The following is a 24496-nucleotide window of genomic DNA, read 5'->3' on the forward strand; positions in this document are numbered from 1 at the left end:
GACAAATTATACATAGCAGATCAAGAAATATATGTCTAGGTAAGGTTTCTATGAGAACAATTGGTCTTTGCCCAAGATTTATATACAAGACACAGTAATTAAAAGTACCAGACTGGTGGAACTAACCTTCTTGGATGTATAACAGACATACTTTGAGGCCTATAATAATTTGGTCAGAGGGACATAAAGGACACCTTTTGCTCCTTGCCCTCCTAGGTCGACTAGTTTCAGGGGACTATGAGCATCTCTCAAAATGTCCTATAATTGTGGTGCGTTACCTCTTGATCAAGGAGGCCGGGGAGACCCCACCAGATGGACTTGAACCAGTGTCCAGTCTATAAAAAGGAGGGTCAACACAGAGGAATCATTTCCTCCATCCTTCCAAGGGAAGCCAACCATGGTCACACAGGACCTTTGACTTATCTTCACATACGTGGAACTGGTAAAAGAAAGGTGCCAGGGGCTCCTCCCAAGCCCATATGACCCCTGAGGAACAGATCCTCAAACAACCTTAAAAGTAAAAATAAATTGATTTTATCTGGACCAACTGTGTGGCCTTAAACACCCAAAAGGAAAGTGTAACCAAAGATTAAATGGGCCAACATAATTTCATAAGAGGCCATATGTATAACTAAAGGCTATATAACAAGCAACAATGCCAGACAAGCAATACCTTCTTTTGAGTTGATAGCCAGGGTGGCCAAAGGGATTCCTAGATAGTAACCCAGCATAGAACTTGGAAAATGAACAGCAGACCCCAATCTTATCCAATGGAATATAGACAACTGATTAGCGCTAGATGAAGAACAGCTGACCCTCCTAAAACAAAGACCTCTAGACCTCTAGATAGGCTGACTAGATTCATCAGAAGGGCAAGTAGTGGGGAATGGCTGGGGGTCCTGACAACACAGCAGACAGTAGCAGGGATATCAGAGTATAAAGGCTCTAGTGGGAGGAGGGAGGCTCTGGGAGGGTGCTACCTGGGAAGTGGGTGTCTAAATAAATAAATAAGAAAAAAAAGTTTTATGGGCTGGGCATGGTGGTACATGCCTTTAATCCTAGAACTCTGGAGGCCAAGGCAGGCAAATCTTTCTGAAATCAAGGCCAGTCTGGTCTACATAGTGAGTTCCAGGCCTGCTGGGGCTATTGGAAGACCTTGTCTCAGAAAGATCAATAAAAAAAGTTTTATGCGCTGACAAGATGGCTCACTGGGTAAAGGCACTTGCCTCCAAGCCTGAAAACTTGAGTTCAATCCCCAGAACCCACAGAAAGGTGGAAGAGAGAACCAACTCCACAAAGTTGTCCTCTTACCCACAGACACACACACACACACACACACACACACACACACACACACACTCTCACACAGACAAATGTTCCCTCACATCATGTGTGTACACGCAGTAATAATAAATTTTTAAATCGTTTTGAAAACCTTAGGGGGTGAGGAGATGGCTCAGCAGGTAGTGTATTTATGAAAGCATGAGGAACTAAGCTCAGTTCTTCTAGCACCACATAAAACTGTGCACACCTATGATCACAACACTGGGAGGCAGAGACAGAAGGATGTAGGGAGTTTCTACTCAATCGGGATGCTCCAAATTCAGTGAGAGACCCTGTCTCAGCAAAGGTGGAGAATGATAGAGGAAGACACCCAACATTGAAGTCCAGTCTTCATGAGCATGCATGCATAGGTGCACATACATGTGTACATACAACATAACACGCATACAAGTGAATATAAAAGAATGTTTTAATTTAAAAAAAATACTTGCAATCATAGTTGGAAATTCAAGGGTTTTCTGTTGTTTTTCTAGACAAGTACTGTACCACTGAGATACACTTCCAGCTCTAAATATAAGATTGTGCAGAGAAAAGCATCTGAATTCAGCATAGGAGGCAAAAATAACCAGCCAAAGCAGATAGAAAGAAGTGCAACCTGAAACTAAAAGGTCAGGGGGTTCCAAATATGGGAGGTGTGGGTAGCAGGACCGCCAGAGGCAAGGGAAGGTTTGAAGAAGGAGGCACAGAAAGGTGTGAAGCATATCAAGAGAATCCATACCCGAGAGGCTTTACTTTTTAATCTATAACAATTTGACTTCAGATGATCATTCTGAACCGGTGCTAAGCAGTGTTCAATTCTATTGTCACTGACTGTGGTGACTTGTCCACTGATGCTCTCCTCTAAGGATATCCAAAGTTCAGAGCAGGTCACCATGACTAGGAACTACTGTGCCTCCCAGCAGTATAAATAGAGTCTAGACATTAATAAGACATAGGTTAGCAGATGCAGTTTGTTCTTAAGTATGTTCTCAAGAGCTCTGGGTGAGGTTTTTCAGGGCACTTTCATGTCAAAGATAAATAAGAAACACATACTGAGTCCTTAGGCTGACACTTTAGAAAAGTGCGGGCTCCCAGTTTCTATGGCCATGTTTACAGCTATGTGGATGTTCACGCTGGCAACTTTGTCATGGGCAAAGGAACTAAGCCAAAAGAGGAAGGGAGCCGGCACCAAAGTGATGTCTCAGCAACCTAGATAAAGGAAGGTCTTGCAACATTGCAAATACAGAAAAGATGATGGCTGTTTGATCATTTCATGGTACATAAAAATCTAATGTGTTCAACCCCAAAGAATCTAAGCTGCAGCAGAATGAATAAAACTCCTATGGAGAACAGCCTCTCGCTTATACTAAAGCAAAGTGAATACTGTTGAGGTTGTGTTGCGGGTTTGAGATGTAATAAATACATTGTTTGGGGTATATTTAACTTGTAAGAACTCTTTGTGGTTCTCTCATAATTTCACGACAGAAAACAGCTGCAGGAGTTCACACATTTGGAAGACAACCCTGGTGGATCTGTGAGAAGTTTTTCCATCAAAATGTATTTGCGCCTTTTGAATAAAAGGGCCTGGCAATGTCTTCTTTTCTATTTCTGAGGCCTGAAAATGAGCTTGAATTTGAAACTCACTTTCAGTTTTTCCAGGCCCATGTATACCTTTCTTTGTCTAGCAGGCAATGTATTTCAATATAAATAGTATTCATTTGTTGCTTTCTTTTCTTTTTCAGATAAAGTTATCTGACTTTGGTTTCTGTGCTCAAGTTTCCAAAGAGGTTCCAAAGAGAAAATCACTGGTGGGTACCCCGTATTGGATGGCGCCTGAAGTGATTTCCAGGCTACCTTATGGGACAGAGGTAAGTGGATAGAGGGCATTTTTTGTACTTGCAGAGTTCAGGTCCTGCTCAAGGACACAGTGGTCCTGGTTGGTGTTAAAGGGTTTTAACTCCACAGTTATTCCCTACCCACTGACTTGGTGCAGAGTCAGTTATGACAAAAGGGACATTGACCACCACTGAGAACATCACCAGAATGTTCATCCAGAGGCTTTCCATGGGGTTCTACAATGGACAGTGGGCTGGGGAGGTGAGACACTAAAATGCCCATCCCACTCAGTGGCAGGCTGCAAGGCAATGCAACTGGAATACAACACAGAATTAACATTACACATGACGTTTTAGTATAAGTGAATTGCTGTTCTCCATAGGGATTATATTATTCACAGTGCCACAGTTTCGATTTTTGGGGTTGAACATGCTAGACATGCATCACTGTTTCAGAAAAGAGCAAGAAGCTCAGAAAATGTGCCAAAAATGGAAGTAATATTTGAATATAACAGAAATGTGATAGAAAAATTGCATGCATATTATAATATTCAAAAATATAGTATGATTTTTCTGTCTTCAGGAAGGGAAATAATAAACCTTATTAAGGGATTGCGCTTAGATATATGAAAATGGGGTTTCTAGGAAGTGGAGCAAAGGCTTCCTAAGGAGAGGACAGTGGAGTAGAATCTCTGAGGCACACAGACTCTGCACTGGAGGACAAGAAGCTTCCACACTCTGGATGGCTTGGACTGATGAGCAAAGTCCTCGGGTGAGCACCCAGCCTGTTTATCTCTGGTTCCAAGAGATAAATCCTCAGTGAAAGTCACTGCAGGAGCTGGAGCAGCAGAGCACAGAGAAGAGGTGCAATGAGGCTGAAACAGCCGTGGTCAGAAGTGGGGGTCACAGCTGCGCTGGCGTCTCATCGTCCTGCCCTCTCATCCCTTACACAGAGATGCTTGTCTTAGCTCCCTCCTGTCCACTCCCGAAAAACACTTTATAAAGCATAATTTGGCATAGGTGGCTCTAAAATGATAAAATATACGTCGATAACCCCAAGGTAGGGTGAGGAAAGAACTAGTCATGAACGTTTAACTTGTGACAGTATGTTCCACATTGTACAGTGTAGTTCCTTACAGTTTGTCACAAAAAAAAAATCTCTCAACTTCTTATGGTTTCGATGCAACATTTCCCTCTATTTTTATAATGTAAACGTTTGATTTTTTTTCATCTGTCCTGATAAGCAGTTAATACAGAAGTTATCAGGATAAAAATTAAAGTTCTAAACTTAAAATTGTCAAATTTTTCATTTCTAATGATTAGTCAACCCTTTACTGGAATCATCTTGAAAAGCAAATGGGCTAGAGAGTGACTTAGCAGATAAGAACAGATACTGCTCTTGTAGAAGACCCAAGTTTGATTCCTAGCATCAGTGACTCACAACTGCCTGTAGCTCCAGTTCCGGCAGATTTGACCTCCTCTTCTGGATGCCACAGGCACCTGCACTTACAGGGTGCATAAACGTACACTCGGGCACACACACATACTCAAAAACTAAAAAGTGAGTATATCTTTTTGAAAATTGTAAACAGGGACTGGAGAGCTAGCTCAGCTGTTAAGAGCACTGGCCGCTCACGCAGAAGACCTGAGTTCAGTTCCCAGCACCCACATGGAAGCTACCAGCCAGCTATAACTCCAGTTCCAGGGAATGTGATGCCCTTTTCTGTCCTCTTCAGGCTTTGTATGACATGCATGTGCTTAAGTACATGCGGGCAAAACACTCATAGACATAAAAAAATAAATAAATAAAAATTTTTAGTAAAAATTTAAAAATGTAAACAAAGATCATTAGCCAAAAAGTGGTAACTCAACAACTCAGCCTATAAATTTTTATTGCAAATTTTGAGAAATTTCAGATCAATTAATTTTTGAATGAGTATGGATGTACTGGGTTTTATGGGCACATCCAGCACTCCAGAGTGTTCTTCTTGTCTGACATAAACAGTGGATATGCCTAACAGGTGGACATCTGGTCTCTCGGGATCATGGTGATAGAGATGATTGATGGTGAACCCCCATATTTCAATGAGCCTCCTCTCCAGGCGATGCGGAGGATCCGGGACAGTTTACCTCCAAGAGTGAAGGACCTGCACAAGGTGAGAAGTGTGTGTGCTGCTATGTCCAGTGGAGTTACTGGGTCTGTCAGTTTTTCTGTTGATTCATAGACTGGCATATCGAATCCAGTGGGTTGGAAAACCCTAATCTAGGGCCATGGATCTTGGACTTAGTCATCTAGATTCAACCTCTGTCCTTCTGTGCATTTGTTGGGCAAGTGACTTAACACCTTTAATTCCAAAGTTTTTCATCTGTAAGTGGAATGTGACCAGCTAACCTCTCAAGGGATGATTATGTCTTCACTGAGTACCCGGTATCCTCTAGGGACTCCTAACTGCTAGGGATGTTGCAGCATAAGACTTCAAATTCTTTGACTGTTGTAGAGCTTGCATTCTGGGTAGAGAAACAGATGATAAGCTTTACACAAATGGATGATGTTCCGGTTTTCTTTCTGTTGCTATGATAAAGCACTGACCTAAATCAACTTAAGGAGGAAAAGGGTTTACTTTATCTTACACTTCTGTGTAACAGTTCACCACTGAAGGAGGTTAGGGCAGAAACTCAAGACAGGAACCTGAAGAAGGAAATGAAGCCCAAACCGTGGAGAAACGCTACTCACTGGCTGGCTTCCCATGCTTTGCTCAACTACTTTTCATATACAGCCCAGGTGGGCCCACCTGCCCAGGGATGGTACTACCTACAATGGGCTGGGTCCTCCTGTACCAATTAGCAAGAGAGGAAGTGCCACACAGATATAATAACCACAGGCCAGTCTGATGGAAGAAATTCCTCAACTGGAGTTTCTTCTCCCCAGGTGACTCTACTTTGTGTAAAGTTGACAAAAACTAATCACCACAGATAAAACAATGCAGTACATACGATAAAGCAAAGTACTGTGAATAGACAAAGTGTGCAAGAGAGGGGACTGAGGGCTGCCCTGGGTTGAAAAGTCAGGGAAGCCCTTTATGGAAGGGCTCATCTGAGCAGAAACCCAAATGGAAAGAAGGTACCGGCCATGCGAAGGTCTGGAGATAAACATCCCAGGCAGAGGGAACATCAGGTGCAAGGACCTGAAACTGAAGAAGAAAGCTTGTATGCTGTGGTAACACAACAAAGAGGCAAGCACGGGACATTTCAGAGAGGTGGGAAGGAGCTACATCATGCAGGGTAACAAAGGACAGATTCATATCAGAGACCAAATGTGATCTTCACGTGTTCCAAGACTTCCCAAACCAGGGATGAGCCCAGGCACCTGGTTAGTTCAAGAAGAACCCTTCTAGCTGTCAGCTTCCTGCATGACTGGACATTTCCAGGTCAGCCCTGACCCAACCACTCCTCTCTTCATCTGCTTTGTAAAAGTGAGAGAGAATGTGAGGCTGTCTTGTAGAGAACAGTCTGAAATGACAGAAACCTCCCTTTTCTCTTACCTAAACCTTAGAGAAGAAAACTCAGAATTGTTCATTCAGGGCTATGGACATGCAACAAAAGGAAACTATTAGAACTCAGTAAGAGTTTGAAACTTTTGCTAGATTGGATTAAGTGCAGGTGATGAAAATGACTAAAAATGTGTTGTGTGAAAATAGCCCCACACTCAACAGAAATGAATGTCAATATTATACACACAAGAGTATCTTTAATCCTAATGGTCAAAACTGGAAAAAGCCTGCTTGTTTCCCAGAAGAACACATGATATGTAGAATAATTGGCTAGTGAATATTACATAGCAATAAAAAGAAATGAAGGCTTTGTCATCATATGCATCAGAAATGAATCTCACAGACAAAATGTTGAGTGCAGTAAGACTGAGAAGAGTTCACAGTGTGACTATTTGTATAAAACTCAAAAGCAGAAGAAACAAATATATATCCTAGAGCAGTAAGAAGAGTCATTAGCTTTTACAGGGAGGTAAGTAGAGGCAGAAGGAGGCACAAGGTACCCTCTTGAAATGGTAGCAATATTCTAGATCTCAATAGAGATGAAAAGCAAGTAGCAAGATGTCAACACATATTAAAGTCTATCAGGACATTCACTTAATGTGTGTGCACTTGAATGTGAAGAAGACCTCAGAAAAGCACACTGTAAAAATTGAAAGAGAAAATGATGTCTATCAATCAGACGTATAAAAACTTGCTTCTCTTTGTGAATGAAGAGTCCATGGAGTCTAAATAGCTGCATTGTTAAAAAAAATATTGCCTTTTATACTCTGTCACATCATCAGTACCTATGTAGTCACTTTACAAGTTGCTCTTAGCACTTTGCATCATTTTCTTTAGTAAATAATCTCTCTATCTTTTAGCTTTATTATTTCAGACTTTGAAGGCAACATTGAAGATAACACCTGCATTTATTTCCATAATATCTTTCTTTTAAAATAACTGTATGATTTGAGGTTCTTAATAGAATTAGGTGGGGCACCATTTCAGGGGACTGGGCTATGTTTCTGTGTTAGTCTTCAGTGTGGTGTCTATTTGTTTTCACAGGTTTCTTCAGTACTCCGGGGATTCCTGGATCTGATGTTAGTGAGGGAGCCCTCTCAAAGAGCCACAGCCCAGGAACTTCTTGGACATCCATTCTTAAAATTGTCAGGTCCACCATCTTGCATCGTTCCCCTCATGAGACAATACAGGCATCACTGAGCTGAGCTGATTCATAGGAGACAAAGCTAGGCAGGGACATAAGAATAATTCAGGAGAACATGAGGAAACCCACAGAACATGCATTCTAGACCAGCTGATTGGTGGGACAATGCGATGACCGGCAGGGTTCAACAGACCAGGGCATCTTCTTGTGTCTTAAATAGGCATCTCTCCACTGACAGCTGGCATGGTCATTTGGACCCTGGCTTTAATAAGTCATTATTATATACTTTCAGCCCTTCATCCAGCAAATCAGAAGGACTCAGTACAAACTCCGTTATGATATATCCTAGCCACATGCAGGGTACCGCATAGGATTTTCTATATTGAAAGAATACTTTTCTGGCAAAAAAAAAAGAAAGAAAGGAAAAACAAAAAGCACTTTTTTCTTAATGGTAGCAGTGTAATGTATTTTGCAATGAATTTGTAATTTTTCTGTACGATAGTTTTGATAATTTATAGTATTTGATGTCACGTAGCCATTGTATCGGTTGAAGTAATACTTATTTACTAGCAGGAGTTTGAACAAAGCCTTTCCTACTTTTTTATCCCTTTCAGAGAACCAACGATTCTTTAGGAACTTTGAATACTGAATGACTCTCAATCACCGTCAGCTTTAGTAGAATATCTTTCTTATCTTAACAAGTGTCTTATATGATGGAAGAAGAGTTAAGAGTGATGGTGATGGTGTGTACATTTCACTTATCTGACCAAAAATAATGAAATAAAATTTGAGCCACAGTATCACCAAACTATTCCTTGGGGTGATGCCAAATATTCTGAAAAATTACATTTTCCTTCAAGGATTATGGTAGCAAACCATTTTTGTACACCAAGATGTTTCCCTTGACACCCACCTTCAAATGTGTACGGGGACCCCTAGGGCCAAATCCCACCCCCAGGAGCAATTTCAGTGCTGGGATCATTGAACTCAGTCCCCCAAATTGAATGTTTCAGTGACATCATGGAAATTCTGGGCTCACAAAGGGACAGGAGAGTGAAGAAGGCAAGATGTTTGGTTTCGTTGTCACTGTTTCTAAAACTCTGTGTGCTAGCACACCAAACTCTTGTCTGTATTTACCTTCGTACCACAGTATTACTCGCTGTTATTCATGTATTGTGCTGGAAGTCTGAACTGACGATAGAGGATGAATTAGCAAGGGGTATTTTACCAGGCATGGTCTAACTTCTGTGGTGACCATGTTAAAATGTGTTTCCCACATAGGAGAGTTGTGCTGCTGTCTAGATCTTCTCGAATGTTGATAAAAATGAATGACTACTACAATACATTTGTGTTGCTTGTTGGATGAATTTGCATGTTAACTGTAGGCCAATATAGATTTGCCTTTAAAACTCTGGAAAAGCTACATAGTCATCATTAGTTTCTATTAATTATGCATCAGACAAAAGCCATTTGTTACCAAACTGGAAACCAGAGGCTTTTCTTAATGACTTTGCATACTGTAATAAATATGAAATTAAATTTGTGAAAATGCTCTGGTTGCTCTAAGCATAATTAAGAATTTTGTAATTAATAGGTTGAGAATTATTTATTATAGTTTAAAAGGAAAAAAAGGCATAAATGACCTTCTGCTGATTATATTTTCAGTTTTTCCCCAAACTGGAAACGTTTCACCATAAATAAAATATGTAATTTTGTTTCATAAAACACAGAAAATCAATGTTTTATGTAAACTACTAAGTTTTTAATATAAATCTGTAAGAACAGAAGCAATCTCAATCCAGAAAATGGAGTCCTAAGAAGTCAAGAATCAGACTGTCATAATTCAACCAGGATAATGTAGAAGTGCAAAGTACGAGACAACCCTTTTTTTAACCAGAATAAACATTAAAAAAATTGCAGGAAATAATGGATTTTGGATTTAAACATTTTTTGACAGTGTATTGGAAACTTTTTCTGTAATTTTCTCCTTATTATTTTTTAAAGTATTCATTGAGTTTACCAAATGTTACTGTAGCTTAAAAGGATCTGTGAGCACTAATCATTGGCAGAAACTGCACTTGCAAATAAAAATAAATGTTTGCCTTTTCCCATTCTGTTATTGGAAATACTTATTTTCTGAATTTGCTTTATTGAGTAAATAGGAATGGTTTGTTTATTATCTTGGGGGATACAAATGAATTTGTTTAAAGTTAACATCATGGTGTCACAAACTGAAGATAAACATCTCCTCTCCCAGAGCTTATCAATTAAGATTGTCATATAGAGGACAGGAGACATGGCTCAGTAGTTAAGAGCACTGGCTGCTTTTGCAGAAGACCTGGATTCAGTTCCCATCACCCACATGTGGCTAACACTTTTCCATAACTGTAGTTCCAGGGGATCCAGAACCCTCTTCTGTCTTTTATGCCCAGGTGCACTTACCTATATGCAGGAAAAGCACTCAAACATTAAAAATAAAATTTTGAAAAAGGTTATCAGATAGATATCCCTACCGAGGAAAAATATACTAAATTCTAACGGTAGAAACCAGTTTCAAGGAAAACCAGATTCAGAGCTGAAGACCTCTACCTCTCTATTAGAAGGGCATTGCTTTGATTTGTGGCCTTTTATCAACAAATATTATAAAAAAGATGAGAAAGACTAGTGAGTGTTCACCCCCTGACTCTTCTTTGATTGACAAGGAAAACACTAACATTGATCCTGTAAGTTGAAGGGGAATGTTTCTGTTAAGAATTCATATTTTGTCCTGAAATCTTGGAAGGTGAAAACCTTTAGGAAGAAGCCTGGGAGAGACGGATGAGGCGGAACAGAGTATATCATGTGTCAAGAAAGAGAAAGAGGGAGGCAACCTTCCGCAGCAGGCCCTCACCTTTGCAGGAGTAGGCATTAAGTTCTCTTGACCACATCTGATGGAGCATGGAAAAGAAGCAAGGGACACATCAAACTACTTTTTTAAGTAATGGGGGCTGGAGAGATTGCTCGGTAGGTAAGGACACTTACCACCAGCTAATGACCTGAGCGTAATCCCTGGAACCAACATGCTACGAAGAGAAAACTGGCAAGTGGTCCTCTGATCTCCACATGCATGCTACAGCAAGAGCACTCATGTACACACATACATATACACACAATCATCAATAAATATAAGAAAAATTTATTAAAAATACTGAGATGCCAAACCCACAAAGTCCGTTTGAGGTCTGTACCTTGGTGATGACTAAAGGGAATTAAAGGGAGATATGTTGACTTTTCTATAGTGAGATCAGAGTGAACTGGAAACTTACTCTAAAAATCACATATAACATCTACATAAAGATGCCTCTGAACAGCAGTGCTTATAGTCTTCATGCAGAATCAGAATGAGGTTTAGGAATCCCTTCTTCCAATAGCATCTCAAGTCAGCTGAGGTCAGATGACGACAATGAGGTCCGGTTATCCATGCCCCCCACTCCCACTAGACCTGGGCCTATCACAGTGTTAGACTCCATGTTTTGGACTATGGACTATGGAAGCATGCTGTGCATCCTGCCATAGCATTCCCACTGCTGTTTCTCCCCCTGGTACAAAGTCACCCAACGCAAAGGAGAGGTGTGCTGGTTTTGAATTGGGAAGAGATTGGTTCTTTGAAAGCTGGATTAGATAAATGGAATCAAGCTGAGTTATGGTTGTGTTCCATTACCCACTTGGAATAGCACACTCACTAGCAATTACTAGAAAAATAAAATCATTCCAGTAAGTTAACAACTCAGAGTCAGACTCCTTTCTCAATCTGATCAAAGAAACAGGTAATGAGATGAGAGAGAGAGAGGGGAGAGAGAGAGCGAGAGAGAGGGAGGGAGAGAGAGAGCACTGAATTGTATCTGGAGCAGATATAAAATACACAAACGGAAAATCTTGCGAAGGTGGCTTGATACAGTAGACAATGCACAGGATTGCATGAATGCGCAGGGAGGCCACCCTGTGAGCACTGTGTGCATTTTAGTTATGTTTCCATTTTCAGATTACATTATCTGACTGTGGGTTATACCAAAAAGGAAGCCTAGGACAAAGATTTAAACACACGTTCTTTGTTTGTGCAGTGACCCTGAGAAGCTCCATGTGCCAGAGTGAAGAAAGAAGTCAAAGAGGAACAAATGCTATGTAGGTATTTCCTCCAAATGGAAACACTGTCTCTGGGAGGGATAGAGGATGGAGGGAGGTTCATAAGACTCAGGAAACTCACAAGGACTTAAGATTCATGAGGCCCCCTTCTTGAGATTATATAAACAACAAACAACTACTAGGGAAGAAGAGACTAGTCAGAGGAACTTCCTCTATGTTGGGCAAGGAGCACCAGGCATTACTATTTGTGAGTCACCATCCATGCTGGGATGGAGCTTTTGAGTGCTGCAGCTATCTGAAAGCTAACTATACTCCTGTAAACAACCGGAATAAACTCATAATTTTGCCAAGCTAGACTTAATGGGATTGTTTCTTTGGTCTATCACCAGTGCCATATTTGTGGTAAAAAGATAATTGTTCACCTTTTCCCAGGAAAAGTCAGGCAACATAATTAGCACCTGAACAGAGACCAACAGGATTAAAGATGAGTGAATGTCCTGGTTTCTTCATTGCTGTGACAAAACACTCTGACCACTACCAACTTGGGGAGGAAAGGGTTTATTTGTCTTACATCTCTCAGGTCACAGTTCATCAGGGAGCCCAAGGTAGGAACTCAGGGTCATGCTTCTTCTCATGCACCTCCATCAGGAAGCTGACAAAGGTGGCACTCTGGGAACCTGGGTCAAGGGAACTTCAGTTGCATTTCTTCTGTCAGATTGGCCTGTGGGAATGTCTGTGAGGCTTGATTTTCTTGATTGTTGAGTGACATGGAAGGGCCCAGCACACTGTGGGTGGTGCCACCTCTGAGCAGATGGTCCTGGGTTGTATAAGAATGCAGGCTGGTCAGGCTTGGTGGCACACGCTTTCAATCCCAGTGCTTGGGAGGCAGAGGCAAGCGAATCTCTGTGAGTTCCAGGCCAGCTGGGGCTATAGGAAGACCCCATCTCAAACAACAACAAAAAAGAATGCAGGCTGAGCACAGGCTAGGAGAGCAAGCCAGAAAACACCATTCCTCCATGGTCCATGATTCAGTTCCTGCCCTGGCTTCCCTCAGTGATGAACTGCAAGTTGGGGCAGCCAAATAAACCCTTTCCTCCCTGTCTTTGCCCCACAGACTTGGCCACAGGCCAGTCCAATGGAGTTAATTTCCCAATTGAGGCTCCCTCAACCCAGGTGTGTCAAGTTGACAGTAAAGCTATCCAGCACAGTGAACTTTTAATTGGTGATAAGACAGTCAGTTGAGGCTGATCCATCTAAGGGTGAAACATCCATAAGGGAATCCCATCATGACTACCTTTCTCTACGAGGTGTAGGATGCTATGACTTCTTGCTATAATAACAGTTGCATGTTCTCTGACATGAGTGACATGCAACGAAGGCCAAGCTGAGGGTGGTGTATCCATGGGAGAATCCAAGGATAGTCATTTTCACTGTGTAGTATGGGGTGCCATGTCTCCTTGATCAGTAAGGTCTCCTGTGAGATGGAGATTCCCTAAACATGGTTGATGGACTAGACTATAATCTTGGAAAGCAGAACATATGGGATGGGATTGAAATCGGGCTATGATGGGAGTTGCACGGCCTTTGCTCTGGGCGGTAAGATATGCAACTGAGGTTCAGTTATCTTCCCAGGAAAAACACTGCACATGTAAGGAAGAAATTAGAATGGCAAAATACATATAGATGCTATCCTCTATATTAGCTTCTGATTTGACAGGAAAAGTGGGGGGTGGGGGGAAGAGGGCAGACAAAATGGAGGTGCTGGGTTGCCATTTCTTACAGCCGGTAGGATACAAGAGAGAGTACTAAATAGATCTGTCCTAACAAGTACTTTCTGGGCCCCCAAAATTTAGATTCTGTGGGAAGAATGGACCATTGAAGAGGCAAGTGAACAAATATAAGTGAAGGAGATACACTTCAGATCTGACTTTTAAGGAAAATCTGTGATAGTTAGGGACTTCTCAACATCCAAACTGCTTTAATTAGGAAAGACTTTTAAATAAAAAGTAAAAGAGCCTCTCATAGGCTGGCTGGTGACGCTGTGGGCTATAAGAGTAGCAGAGATCAATCTGATCACCCCAGAAGCAGAGAAACTGAGTAATAATAACTCCTTGAGATAAAAGTTGTATAATCTGAGGAGACATGAGTAAAATCAGTCCCTGGTAGATGGGCTTATACAAGCCCATCAGGGACACCTCACTATCACCAGCTGAGGGCCCCATGAATATCAAAGACCAGAAGATGACAGAGAAAGAAGCAGCATTACTGAAGAAACTGGAGCATGTAGTAAGTGATGTTTGGTGCCTACTTCACCACGTTTGACAAGGCTGTGCTCACAAGGAAGTTAAGAAGTTAATCTATCAAGGACCTTGGGACTAGTACAGTACTCTAGTGACTTGGTAAGCCATGGTGAGATGTGGTCTGTAGAGGGTAGGAGAAGCTCTGGTGTAAATTGTGGAGCCAGACTTTCAAGAGAAAAATTGACAGAAAGTCAAATGCATGGTAGGGGGCCCCTGGAATGTGATAAAGGGGTGAATGAAGGAAAGAATTGAAGAGTGATAGTGGCCAAAAGATCAAGCTTGCCCTAGGGATTTGCAGCTATCCTCTCAGACTATGGTATGTATACTTGGCCCCTTCAAGAAAGTAAGTATACTGTTTGGGGATTCTCTTGGACTGCCCTGACCAACAACTCAAAGGGAGATACTCCTGTCTAGCATTGTGTCTCTTGTTGCATATCTGTCAGGTATACAATGTGCTCATGTTCAGATGTTGTATGTGTATTTTTCACACCATCTAAGCTTTTTAAAACTTTCTCTTTCTTCTCTTCCCATCTAACCTCCCTCGTCCTTCCCCAGTTAAAGTAACCCCTTGATAATTTCCCCCTTGATAACACCTGTCTCATATTACCCCCTCTCTTCAGACCCCCATGATTCCTTGTATGTCCTTCCCTCCCCCATTCCCAGTTGAGTACCTCCATTTTCCCCAGTTCCCCCTTGGTAGCATGTTTCCCTCCATCCCCTCTCTTGGGCTCTTTCCCGTTTCCTATGTGGTCCCTTTCCATTTTCCTGGCTCCTGCTGTTACACCAGGATATATATTCACATATAAGGCATTGGTGCTAAGATCCACAAATGAGGGAGAACATACATCACTTGTTTTCCTGAGTCTATGTTACTTTACTGATTACCTCCTAGAACTTGAAGGTAAGACTCTTTGCTGAAGACACAACATACTTCAGACACAGGACTTGAAGCAATGGAACGGGAACTGACCTGTAAGCCTCCTCCATGAAGACTAGTTCTCATAGTTGAAGAGGATACTATGCAAACAGCTAAGGGAGACAACCAATCAATAGTCCAACCCCAGCTTTAAAGTTCAATAACAACGATGGCTGTCACAAAAAACTATAGTGGTACAGTGGTGGCACTTTTATCTTGGGGGTAATCAACAGCCATCTACTTGGGCATAAAGCCCACTCAATAAGAGGGCACTGTAAACATAGCCAAACACATATGGCCGGAGAGGTCCTAAAGAAAACCCTATCTGTGTCATATCTCTAGACAAATATAATTTCTTACTATATGATAAATATGGATCTTTATATTTATAGACTAGTATACCACATACCACTCACCAAAGAAGCTTCTTTTTGTAGCAGATGAAATCTATTACAGAGTTCCACAACTGATCACACACAGTTACTATGTGTCTGTGAGATGCCTAGCTCTAAGCGACACTACTACAGTGGAATCTCTACACCTAAGGCTCACGGAGCATAGTGAAACAGGGGTAGAGAGAATACCAATACATCCCTCAACTCTCACAAGCAAAAGCTTCCCCATGCAACAGTGTGATGTACACAGAAGGTCACAACTGGTCGAGGTGTGGAGAATAGGAAACTTCCCTGGATAGGACTTCTATATCAAACTTCATCCACCCATGGCCCAAGGACCATTACGAAAGAGTGGGCAGGAAGATTGTAAGGTCCCGGGTTGGTGCATGAACATAAAGAAACAGAGGCTTTAAGGCCTCTGGGAACTTGCTCATATGAACTTACAGCAATAGTGTCAGCATGTACAATACCCATGCTAACTCAATCAGACAAAAACCCAGCATAGAACTGGGGAAATGGGCAGCAGGCTCCATCCTTGGCTAAGGAACTAGTGGCAGCTGATCGCTGCTGGGTGACAGAGAGTTGATCTTCTTTAAGGGAGTGACTCTCGATAGGCTGACTGTACTCTAGTGGATGAGCTTTCACTGAGGGTCATCTGGGTACAAAAGCTTGACCAGACCTTAAATAAATGACAGAATACATGAAATCTGGTGGGAGGGTATAGGAGGTATAGGTGGGGAGGGAGGGGTCTAAATATGATTAAGATTTATTGTATGAAATGCACAAAAACTCAGTAAAAGATATTCATTAAAATGAAAGAAAGTAGACTTAGGCTAGGCTTGGTGGCCCATGTCTTAATCTCAGCACTTGGGAGACAGAGGCAGATGAATCGCCATGAAATCGAGGCCAGCCTGGTCTATATAGTGAGCTCCATGTCAGCCAGGACTCTAGGGAGGACCTGTCTCAAAAAGACAAAAATGAATGAATAATGAATGAATGAATGAACATAAATAAATAAATAAATAAATAAATAAATAAATAAATATATATATACTGAGCAAGAGATTGGCCACCCATCTCAGGGTCTTTTCAGAGTCAGATGTAGCCAGTGGAGAGGTAGCAATCACTGCTCACCCAAACTCCTGTAAGTAACCTCAACAAACAGATAGGTTCCCCAAGCTATACTTGGGAGGAATTGGCTCTTTGATCTGGTAGTGTTACTTTCTCTGGGGTGAGTAGATATTTGTTAACCAGGAAAAGCCACACAGCACAATGTCATAAAGACGGTAGTCCATTAGAAAGCTGAGAGGCATTTTGAAATTGTCCTCATGAGATGAGGGTACTGAGGTGCTTACCCACCATCTTCTGTCATTCGTTGATTGACTGTTGCCCCTGGAGAATCAACTCCCAGAAATTCCTGCTCACCTGTACGTGAGTACAGTTTTTCAGAACAGGCACAAGAGGCTCCTGGAACTCTTAGCAAATGGCCTCCAGGAAGGATGTAAGAACACTGGTGGGACTCTGATAGTGTCTCCTACACAAATAGATTTAATTAAGAACAAAACACAAACTTGAAAAAGTCTATGAGTTGCTGATTTCTGGGTTAAAAATATGCAAGGAGATCTTTTACCCTGAAAGATTTACTCATGGGGCAATTGCTTTGATAGTTATTCCTCATTACTGATAGCATCTTTAAGAACTTAAAAGTTATAAAGGCATTCAGGATCTTGCATGACCCCCCTTAAATAACATAATCAAGTTCCCCCAAAGTTAGGTAATGATATATAGCAATACTATCTACCTATATCACATATGCATACACACACGCACATGTCAGTTCTACAAAGTGGCGATATTTACCTTGTGTTTAGTGGTATGTACTCACACTCAATAAAGAATCTAGAAAGTGCATGATCGGTACCAATAAACACTTGTCATACCTGTCACCTCATTTGTTCTGTGGGCCCTTGTAAACCCCTCCATAGTAGCAGACAATCTAAAAGGCTCTGTTACTTTAAAATGTTTTATTATTTTTATTTTGTATATGAGTATATTCCCCACATGCGTGTAAATACATCTGTGTCATGCAAGGCCTGTGGAGGTCAGAAGAGGGTGTCAGATTCCCCTGGAACTGGAATTATGTACAGTTGTTAGCCACCATATAGGTGCTGGGAATCGAACCTGGGTCCTCTACAAGATCAGTCAGTGCTCTTAACTGCTGAGCCAACTCTCTAGCCACAAGGCTTGTTACTTTAAATGGCAGCTGAAGTAGTCATTAACTCTGCACTTATTTAGTATCTGAACATACTTGGCTGCCTAAAACTTTGGCCTTATGTTAGAAAAAAAATGTTCTAAATACATAAAGCAAAATATATAGGTTTATGAGAGAAATGAAGTATAGTTATCAAAATTTTAACTTGTGGTGTGCTTTACATAATATGACTTGATTTAACAACTACCGTAAGTTCAGTTTTGAATATGTGGTGTATGTGTCTGTGTGGGACTGTGTGCACACGTGCAGATGCCTTCAGAGGCTTTAAGAGGAGGTCAGATCCCCTGGAGCTGGAGTTGTAGGTCGTTGTGAGCCACCTGACATGGGCGCTGGAAACTGAACTCTGGTCCGTGAAGAGTAGCACGTACACTTAACTGCTGATTCATCTCTCCAGCCCAAACCACCATATTTTCAGTGATGAATGTAAGTGACTTTTTAGATATTACTGAAAAGCGTAATAATTTTTTATGACAAATTAACAAACACCACAGTGCTTTGTAATATATGTTCATTGACAAAAGAAATCATATGTTTCATTTGAAATTAGTAAACACTGAAGATGTTTTTTTCCCCCATCCATGCCTCACTTCCAAAATGACAATCCTCTAAGCTTGGAGAGGGGTGGGGTGGGGTGGAAATCTTTGCATAGAATCATGCTCTAAATTCAGAATAAATTTGCACAGAAAAACTGATGATGCTAGATCTAATATAAAGCCTGGATTAAATCCTTTTGATTATGAACTATTGTTTGGTAAGTAAAACTATAGAGAGTATGTTAAGAAATGTGCTAGAGCTGGGGTATGGTGGTTCACATTTTTAGTCCCAGCGCTTGGGAGGCAGAGACAAGTGAATCTCTGTGAGTCTGAGGCCACCCTGTTGTATATAATGAGTTCCAGGCCAGCCAAGGCTACATAGTGATATCCCATATTTAAAAAAAAAAAAAAAGAAATGTGTTTGTGTTAGAAAAGAATACCATTAACAATACTTTTAAAAGAGCAACTCCAGCTTCCAAGCACTGTACTAAAGGACTTTCATGAATCTTCAAGTAACTTTGCAAGGATCAAGGAGTGAACTCCATTTTCAAGTGAGAAAATGCGCACATATTAGCCCAATAATTTGGATAATATTGCATATTTGTAGTAATACTTTTGTAACCCAAAGTTTTCATATTTCTGCATAAAAATTACCTGGGAAACAGTAAAACTGCAGATTTTGGGAACCCATCATTGAAGTTCTCAGCCATTTTGGGATAACACCTTAGAGCTGACATTTCTCCATTGTCTCCTAGGTTTCAAATTGCATCTTAAGACACCTTGACTTAAAGTTGTTTCTCCGGTTCAGATTACTTAGTATTTCTAATGATGGACAGTCAGCTTTTTAGGTGAAAAACTGGCCTGACAATTTTGAGGAATTGACAATTGACAATTCCAGAGAAATCTTTGTGTCTAGTGATAATTTGGACTGCCCCTTCAATAAACATCCCCATACAAAAACCACACGGCTCTCTCCCAGAGATGCCCAGCAGGAAGGGGCATTCTGAACATGCTTCTTCCCATTTCTCCATGTGTATTTCTCTCATGTCTCCCACATCCTTGAAGTTTTGCCAAGCTTTTACTACTAAGAAGATAGGACAATCAGTAAGCACAGTTATGCCTCACCCTGAGGCAGTTTCACTAGAAGCTGTTTCCTGGGAGAAAGGGGATTTTGTGAAGAACTATGCCTAGAATTTAAATCAAAGTCACCCTTAGGACTGAGGAAATGGCTAAGTGGGTAAGAACACTTGTTATACAAGTATGAAGACCTGAGTTCATATACCCAGCACCCACATAAAAAAAGTGGGTATGACTGCACATGCCTGTAACTAGGGAGGCAGGGGAGAGCAAAGACAGACAAATCCCAGAAGCTCACTGGTGAGTCAGTCTAGCAAAACAGCAAGCTTCAAGTTCAGTGAAATGAAATGGGGGTGGGACACAGAGAGCAATAGAGGAAAACACCTAGTGTCTGGCTGCTGTATAGATGCCCACGGGTTTGTGTACCCACACACATGCATGCACATGGAAAAAAATGCGTGTACCCCCACACACATGCATGCACATGGAATAAAAATTGGGAAGAAAAAAATAACTCGCCCCTCAAAGGAATCTGCATATGGTCCACCTGGCCTGGCATTTCCAGGCTGACAGACCCAGCATCCTTTTGTACCCAGAGGCAGTTCTGTTTAAAGTCCCAATAAAAAAGAAAAATGACAGCTAATAGAGTACTTGAGCATCTGTGGTCTGTTTGTTTTCTTTCCCCCCTTCTCTGAGCAATGTGAACAGATGAGCCACTGTTTTGACCTGTTTCTGCATCAAAAGCAAACATAAAATAACAAAGCAATGGCAACTGGCATCAAAGCAGCCAGGGCTGGCCCAATGTGCAAACTGTCCCTCTGGACACCTTGAGATGGGAGAATGCTCCAGGAGTTCAAAGCAATGTGGACAGGCAACCAGGGACTGAGGCCATTTCCATCTGAGCCTAAATGAACCTTTCCTCCTTATAAATCGTTGGTCTCAGGCACTCATCACAGTGATGGAAAATGAACATGTCCTTCATCTCATGCTTACCCTGTCTTCATTTTGCCTCTTGCAGAAAAAGAAAAGAAAATTCACTTTGATCTGTCCCTCTTTTTCCTTTGGACGCTAAAGCAACCACTGTAGTTTTGTTTTCTTGTTTCAAGAAAACAGACAAAGGCCAGAGAGTAGTGCGTTTTAATTCATTTTCAAAAACAAACTCACATGAATTGATTCTTCAGGTCCCTTCACTTGGACCTGACACATTATGAATTCCAAATAACTGTGCATAGTGACATTAAACGGGTTCTTGTGCTGAAAAATCACTGGGTGCAGGTAGCAGTGAAACATTCCCAAAACGATCACTAGACATGCAGAGTGCCAGCCAGAAGCATGGATCACTTTCAGGGGTCTTGCCACAGGGAGCATGAGGTTGTATTTTGTGTGCATTGAAAACTGTGTAGGTAAGCCAGCTGAGGCCAAGGGAGCAAAGCACCCCTAGTCCTCTGGACCTAAAGAGGTCTCCACCCAAAGGAAGTGTTTCTGGTCCCAAAGCATAAAAGTGAGATCCTCCTCTCCAGGTGCTGTAATTTATAGAGTTAGAGTCATTGTCGAGTCATCATGAGCATGAAGGCTGGCTGTGTAGCTTCCCCGCCCTTACTCCCCAGCATGTAGAGAACAGCTGCCATTCACCCCACGAATCCCAAGACCTGTCCGCCATCCCTGGCTTTAAGCATGGATGCTGGCCGGGCAAGCCTCAGGTGCCCAAGCCAGTTGGAGTGTAGCTATGTTGGTGTATCCTGTGTACGGGTGGAAAGTGCCATTGTCGTTCTACTGGGTCCAGTTTGGGGGCAAGACGTGGAGGCTGCCTTTCTAATGGCCCCTAGCCCATGTGCTTGTACTGAGATCGGTCTCTGGGGATCTGCACCTGATTGGCAGTCATTTTATGGTGGATGTGGTAAATCACGAGTGTTATTACAATGACAAGGCCTAAGATGAGGCCCAGAATTAGGGGCAAGGTCTCCTCCAGCTGCTCTCTCTCATCCACTGGACATTTGTGTTCTGAAATGAGAAGGAAGAAAAGCAGTCAGCTCCAGTCAAACTATTCCGAACCCGAAGTCCTCCTATCAATACCAAGATAGAAAGAGATGAAACAATCTCTCAAAAAAACCTTTGAAGATTTGCCAGCCTTTTCTAGTTCCAGAACTAATACTTCCCCCAAAACTCCAAGGCCTAGCCTTAATATCCATATAAGTAAATGTATATCAATTTATGAAGAGAATGTATTCAGTTTTTGATTTCTGAAAGTTATTTAAAAATCCAGAGGATTTATTTAAATTTCTAATGTCTTAGAATTAAATTTAACCAATGTTATTTTTGTTTTTGTTTTGAACTTGTTTTGATTTTCTTGTGTTCGTTTGTTTTCTGTTTTTGTTTGTTTGTTTGTTTGTTTGAGACAGGTTTGCTCTGTAGGCCCAGTTAACCTGAAACTCGCCAAGTAGACCAGACTCACAGAGATCCGCCTGCCTCTGCCTCCTGAGTGCTGGGACCAAAGGGGTGTACTGCCACACCCAGCTGTTTTTTAACTTTTTGTTGAAATGCACATATGCATAGAGCATGGAAGAAGCATACATATATGCAGTGTTCTAAAAGACTGGAGATAACAAGTTCTGGCAACGATATGGAGGAAATAGAACTCAACACCCTTAGTGGGAAATGGAAGAACTGCTCCACTAAACTGTTTGGTAATTCCTGATAAAAACAAATACAAACTCTCTCATAACCCAGAATTTCCTTCCTAATATCTACCCAAGAAAAATGAAAATGTACAGGCACAAAAAGACTAAAGCATAAATATTTGTAGAAGCTTTGTTGAGAATAGTCAAAATCTGGAAAGAATCAAAATGTCCATCCAAACGGAATGAACCATAGTATGCTCCTAAGATAGAATGTTAGTCAAAAATGAAGAGGAATAAAATGGGCAACATATTGCAAAGTGGATGAGTCTCAAAAATATTACATTGAATAAAACTCATCAAAAACAAAGAAGTATGAAATGTATGATTTCATTGATGTGAACAGGTAAAATTAAGTCTGTGGTCCTAGAAATCAGGAAGGCACTTATGCACAGGAAAAGAGCACAGAGAACTCTCAGTTGTTATGGAAATGGTTCTATCTTTAGGCAGTGTCTGCATTTCAAGTATAGGTAAAAATACTCTGAACTATATTCTTTAAAAATTTTTCTAATCCAGGCACCATGGTATTCCATGCCTTTAATACTGGGAGGCAGGTGGATCTCTGTGAGATTGAGGCCAGCCTGGTCTACATCATGAGTTCCAGGCCAGTTGGGGCTACAAGGATACTCTGTCTCAAAAAAAAAAATAAAATAAAATAAAAAGAGAATAAAATAAAAATAAATTTTAAATATTTTCTGCAGTTTTGTTTTTTGAGACAGGGTCTCACTGTGCAGCCTCGACTGGCCTAGAACTCACTATGTAGACCAGGCTAGATGTAGACCAGGCTGACCTCAATTTCACAGAGATCTGCCTGCCTCTGCCTCCCTAGCACTGGGATTAAAGGCATGTGCTACCATGCCTGGCCATATTTTCCTATACTTTAAACATTACATTTTAAAATACATATATACTTTAAATTTTATATATTTTAATATATTTAAATTGGACTATAATTTTAAGTAAAGCATGAATATTCACATTTGAATATCGCATGTAGCCAGTATTTATATTAAGAGAGAAAATGTCAGCAACATCCCAGAGTTCAGTCTTTTTTTTACTCTCCTGAAATCAAAATAGTTTAATAGCCCTGTGTCTCTAATATGTCTCCAAAGAGGGAAGGGAGGGAGGGAAGTGGTGGGGGTGGAGGGCAGAGGAACAGAAAGGGACAAGGAAAGAAGGAATGTAGGGAAGGAGGGAGGGAGGGAGGAGGGGAGAGAGAAAGAGAAAATGTGTGTGTGTACGTAGGTCAGAGGACAACTTTCTGGAGTTGGTTCATTCCTTCCACTGTGAGATCCAGGAGAGGGAGAAGGTAGAAGAAGACGAGAGGAATGGAAGGAAAATTTCTGAGATCTTCTGGTGGGTAAATAGTAAATAGTTGGTAGAGCTTACCAAAACTGCATCCCTAGAAACCAGAACACATTCACGCTTTGTTGCTAATCAGTTGTCCTTTCACCAAATCTATGAGCCATGTGGATAAAATCAGCTTTCAATACCTCTTCTGAAAAACTAAGTCAGGATGGCCCAGAAAACATTTATTGAGTCCCTACTGTGTGCCAGGCTCCTCCAGAATCCCCATGAACTCACTCTTCTCAGCATGTATAAAACAAACAGAAAGAACAAGGAAGGTTCCTGAATCTTAGAAATATTTCCTCTCTAATAAGAATTAACAGGAAATTTCACTAAGTATACAACTTTTTAAAAGATTCCATATTCTTAATTTTTCTTTCTTTTCAGACAGTCTCATTTTGTAGCCCAGGCTGGCCTTGAATTTACAATCATGCTGTCTCAACCTCCTGAGTGCTGAGATTAAAGGTGCACACTACCTCACCAAGCTCATATTTCCTAAACTGACATTCAGTTTTCCACTCAAAGGTTATCTCTCATCTATTCCATAACAACCCCATGAGGAAAATAACAATATTATACCCATCTTCTACATAAGGCAATAGGGGCATCAAGGAGGTAAGTACTGTGCCTGGGGCTAAAGGAAGACCCATCTGGAACAAACAGCCCAATTTGAGTTAACTCAGCTGCATAACTAGAGAAGAGACAGAGAGAGGAGAAAGAAGAGGGAGGCTGGAACACTATTGAGGTTTCTCAAAGCTTTTTAAGGTGCTTTAAGAAAAACCTAAACTAACACAAGAAGTGGGACTAATAGAAGATGTCAAGCGACAGAGGTGTTAAAGGAATCATGAGAGCTGGCAGTGGCTCAGGCCATTAATGCTGGCAATTGGGAGGCAGGAGCAGGCACATCTTTTCGAGTCTGAGGCCATCCTGGTCTACATAGCAAGTTCTAGACCAGCCAGGGCTACATAGTGAGACCCTGTCGTTAAAAAAAAAAAAAAAAGGAGCC

General features: G+C 41.3%; 2 protein-coding genes across 4 annotated transcripts in view; one reads left to right on the forward strand and one right to left on the reverse strand.

Annotated features, from left to right (window-relative positions):
• Pak5 (p21 (RAC1) activated kinase 5) overlaps positions 1 to 9964 on the forward strand; it is a 342836-nt gene extending 332872 nt beyond the window's left edge. For both annotated transcript variants that reach the window (XM_008827193.1, XM_008827194.1), the window contains exons 8-10: positions 3066 to 3191; positions 5180 to 5314; positions 7754 to 9964. In XM_008827193.1, the coding sequence (XP_008825415.1) occupies positions 3066 to 3191; positions 5180 to 5314; positions 7754 to 7909 (417 nt within the window). In that variant the 3' untranslated portion in view covers positions 7910 to 9964. The remainder of the gene's footprint in view (positions 1 to 3065; positions 3192 to 5179; positions 5315 to 7753) is intronic.
• A 10624-nt stretch (positions 9965 to 20588) lies between these two features.
• Lamp5 (lysosomal associated membrane protein family member 5) overlaps positions 20589 to 24496 on the reverse strand; it is a 32206-nt gene continuing 28298 nt past the window's right edge. For both annotated transcript variants that reach the window (XM_029560673.1, XM_008827195.3), the window contains one exon: positions 20589 to 21469. In XM_029560673.1, coding sequence (XP_029416533.1) covers positions 21291 to 21469 — 179 coding nt within the window. In that variant the 3' untranslated portion in view covers positions 20589 to 21290. The remainder of the gene's footprint in view (positions 21470 to 24496) is intronic.

The sequence above is a fragment of the Nannospalax galili genome, unplaced genomic scaffold, assembly GCF_000622305.1.
Source record: "Nannospalax galili isolate Female #2095 unplaced genomic scaffold, S.galili_v1.0 scaffold151, whole genome shotgun sequence".
NCBI lineage: Eukaryota > Metazoa > Chordata > Mammalia > Rodentia > Spalacidae > Nannospalax > Nannospalax galili.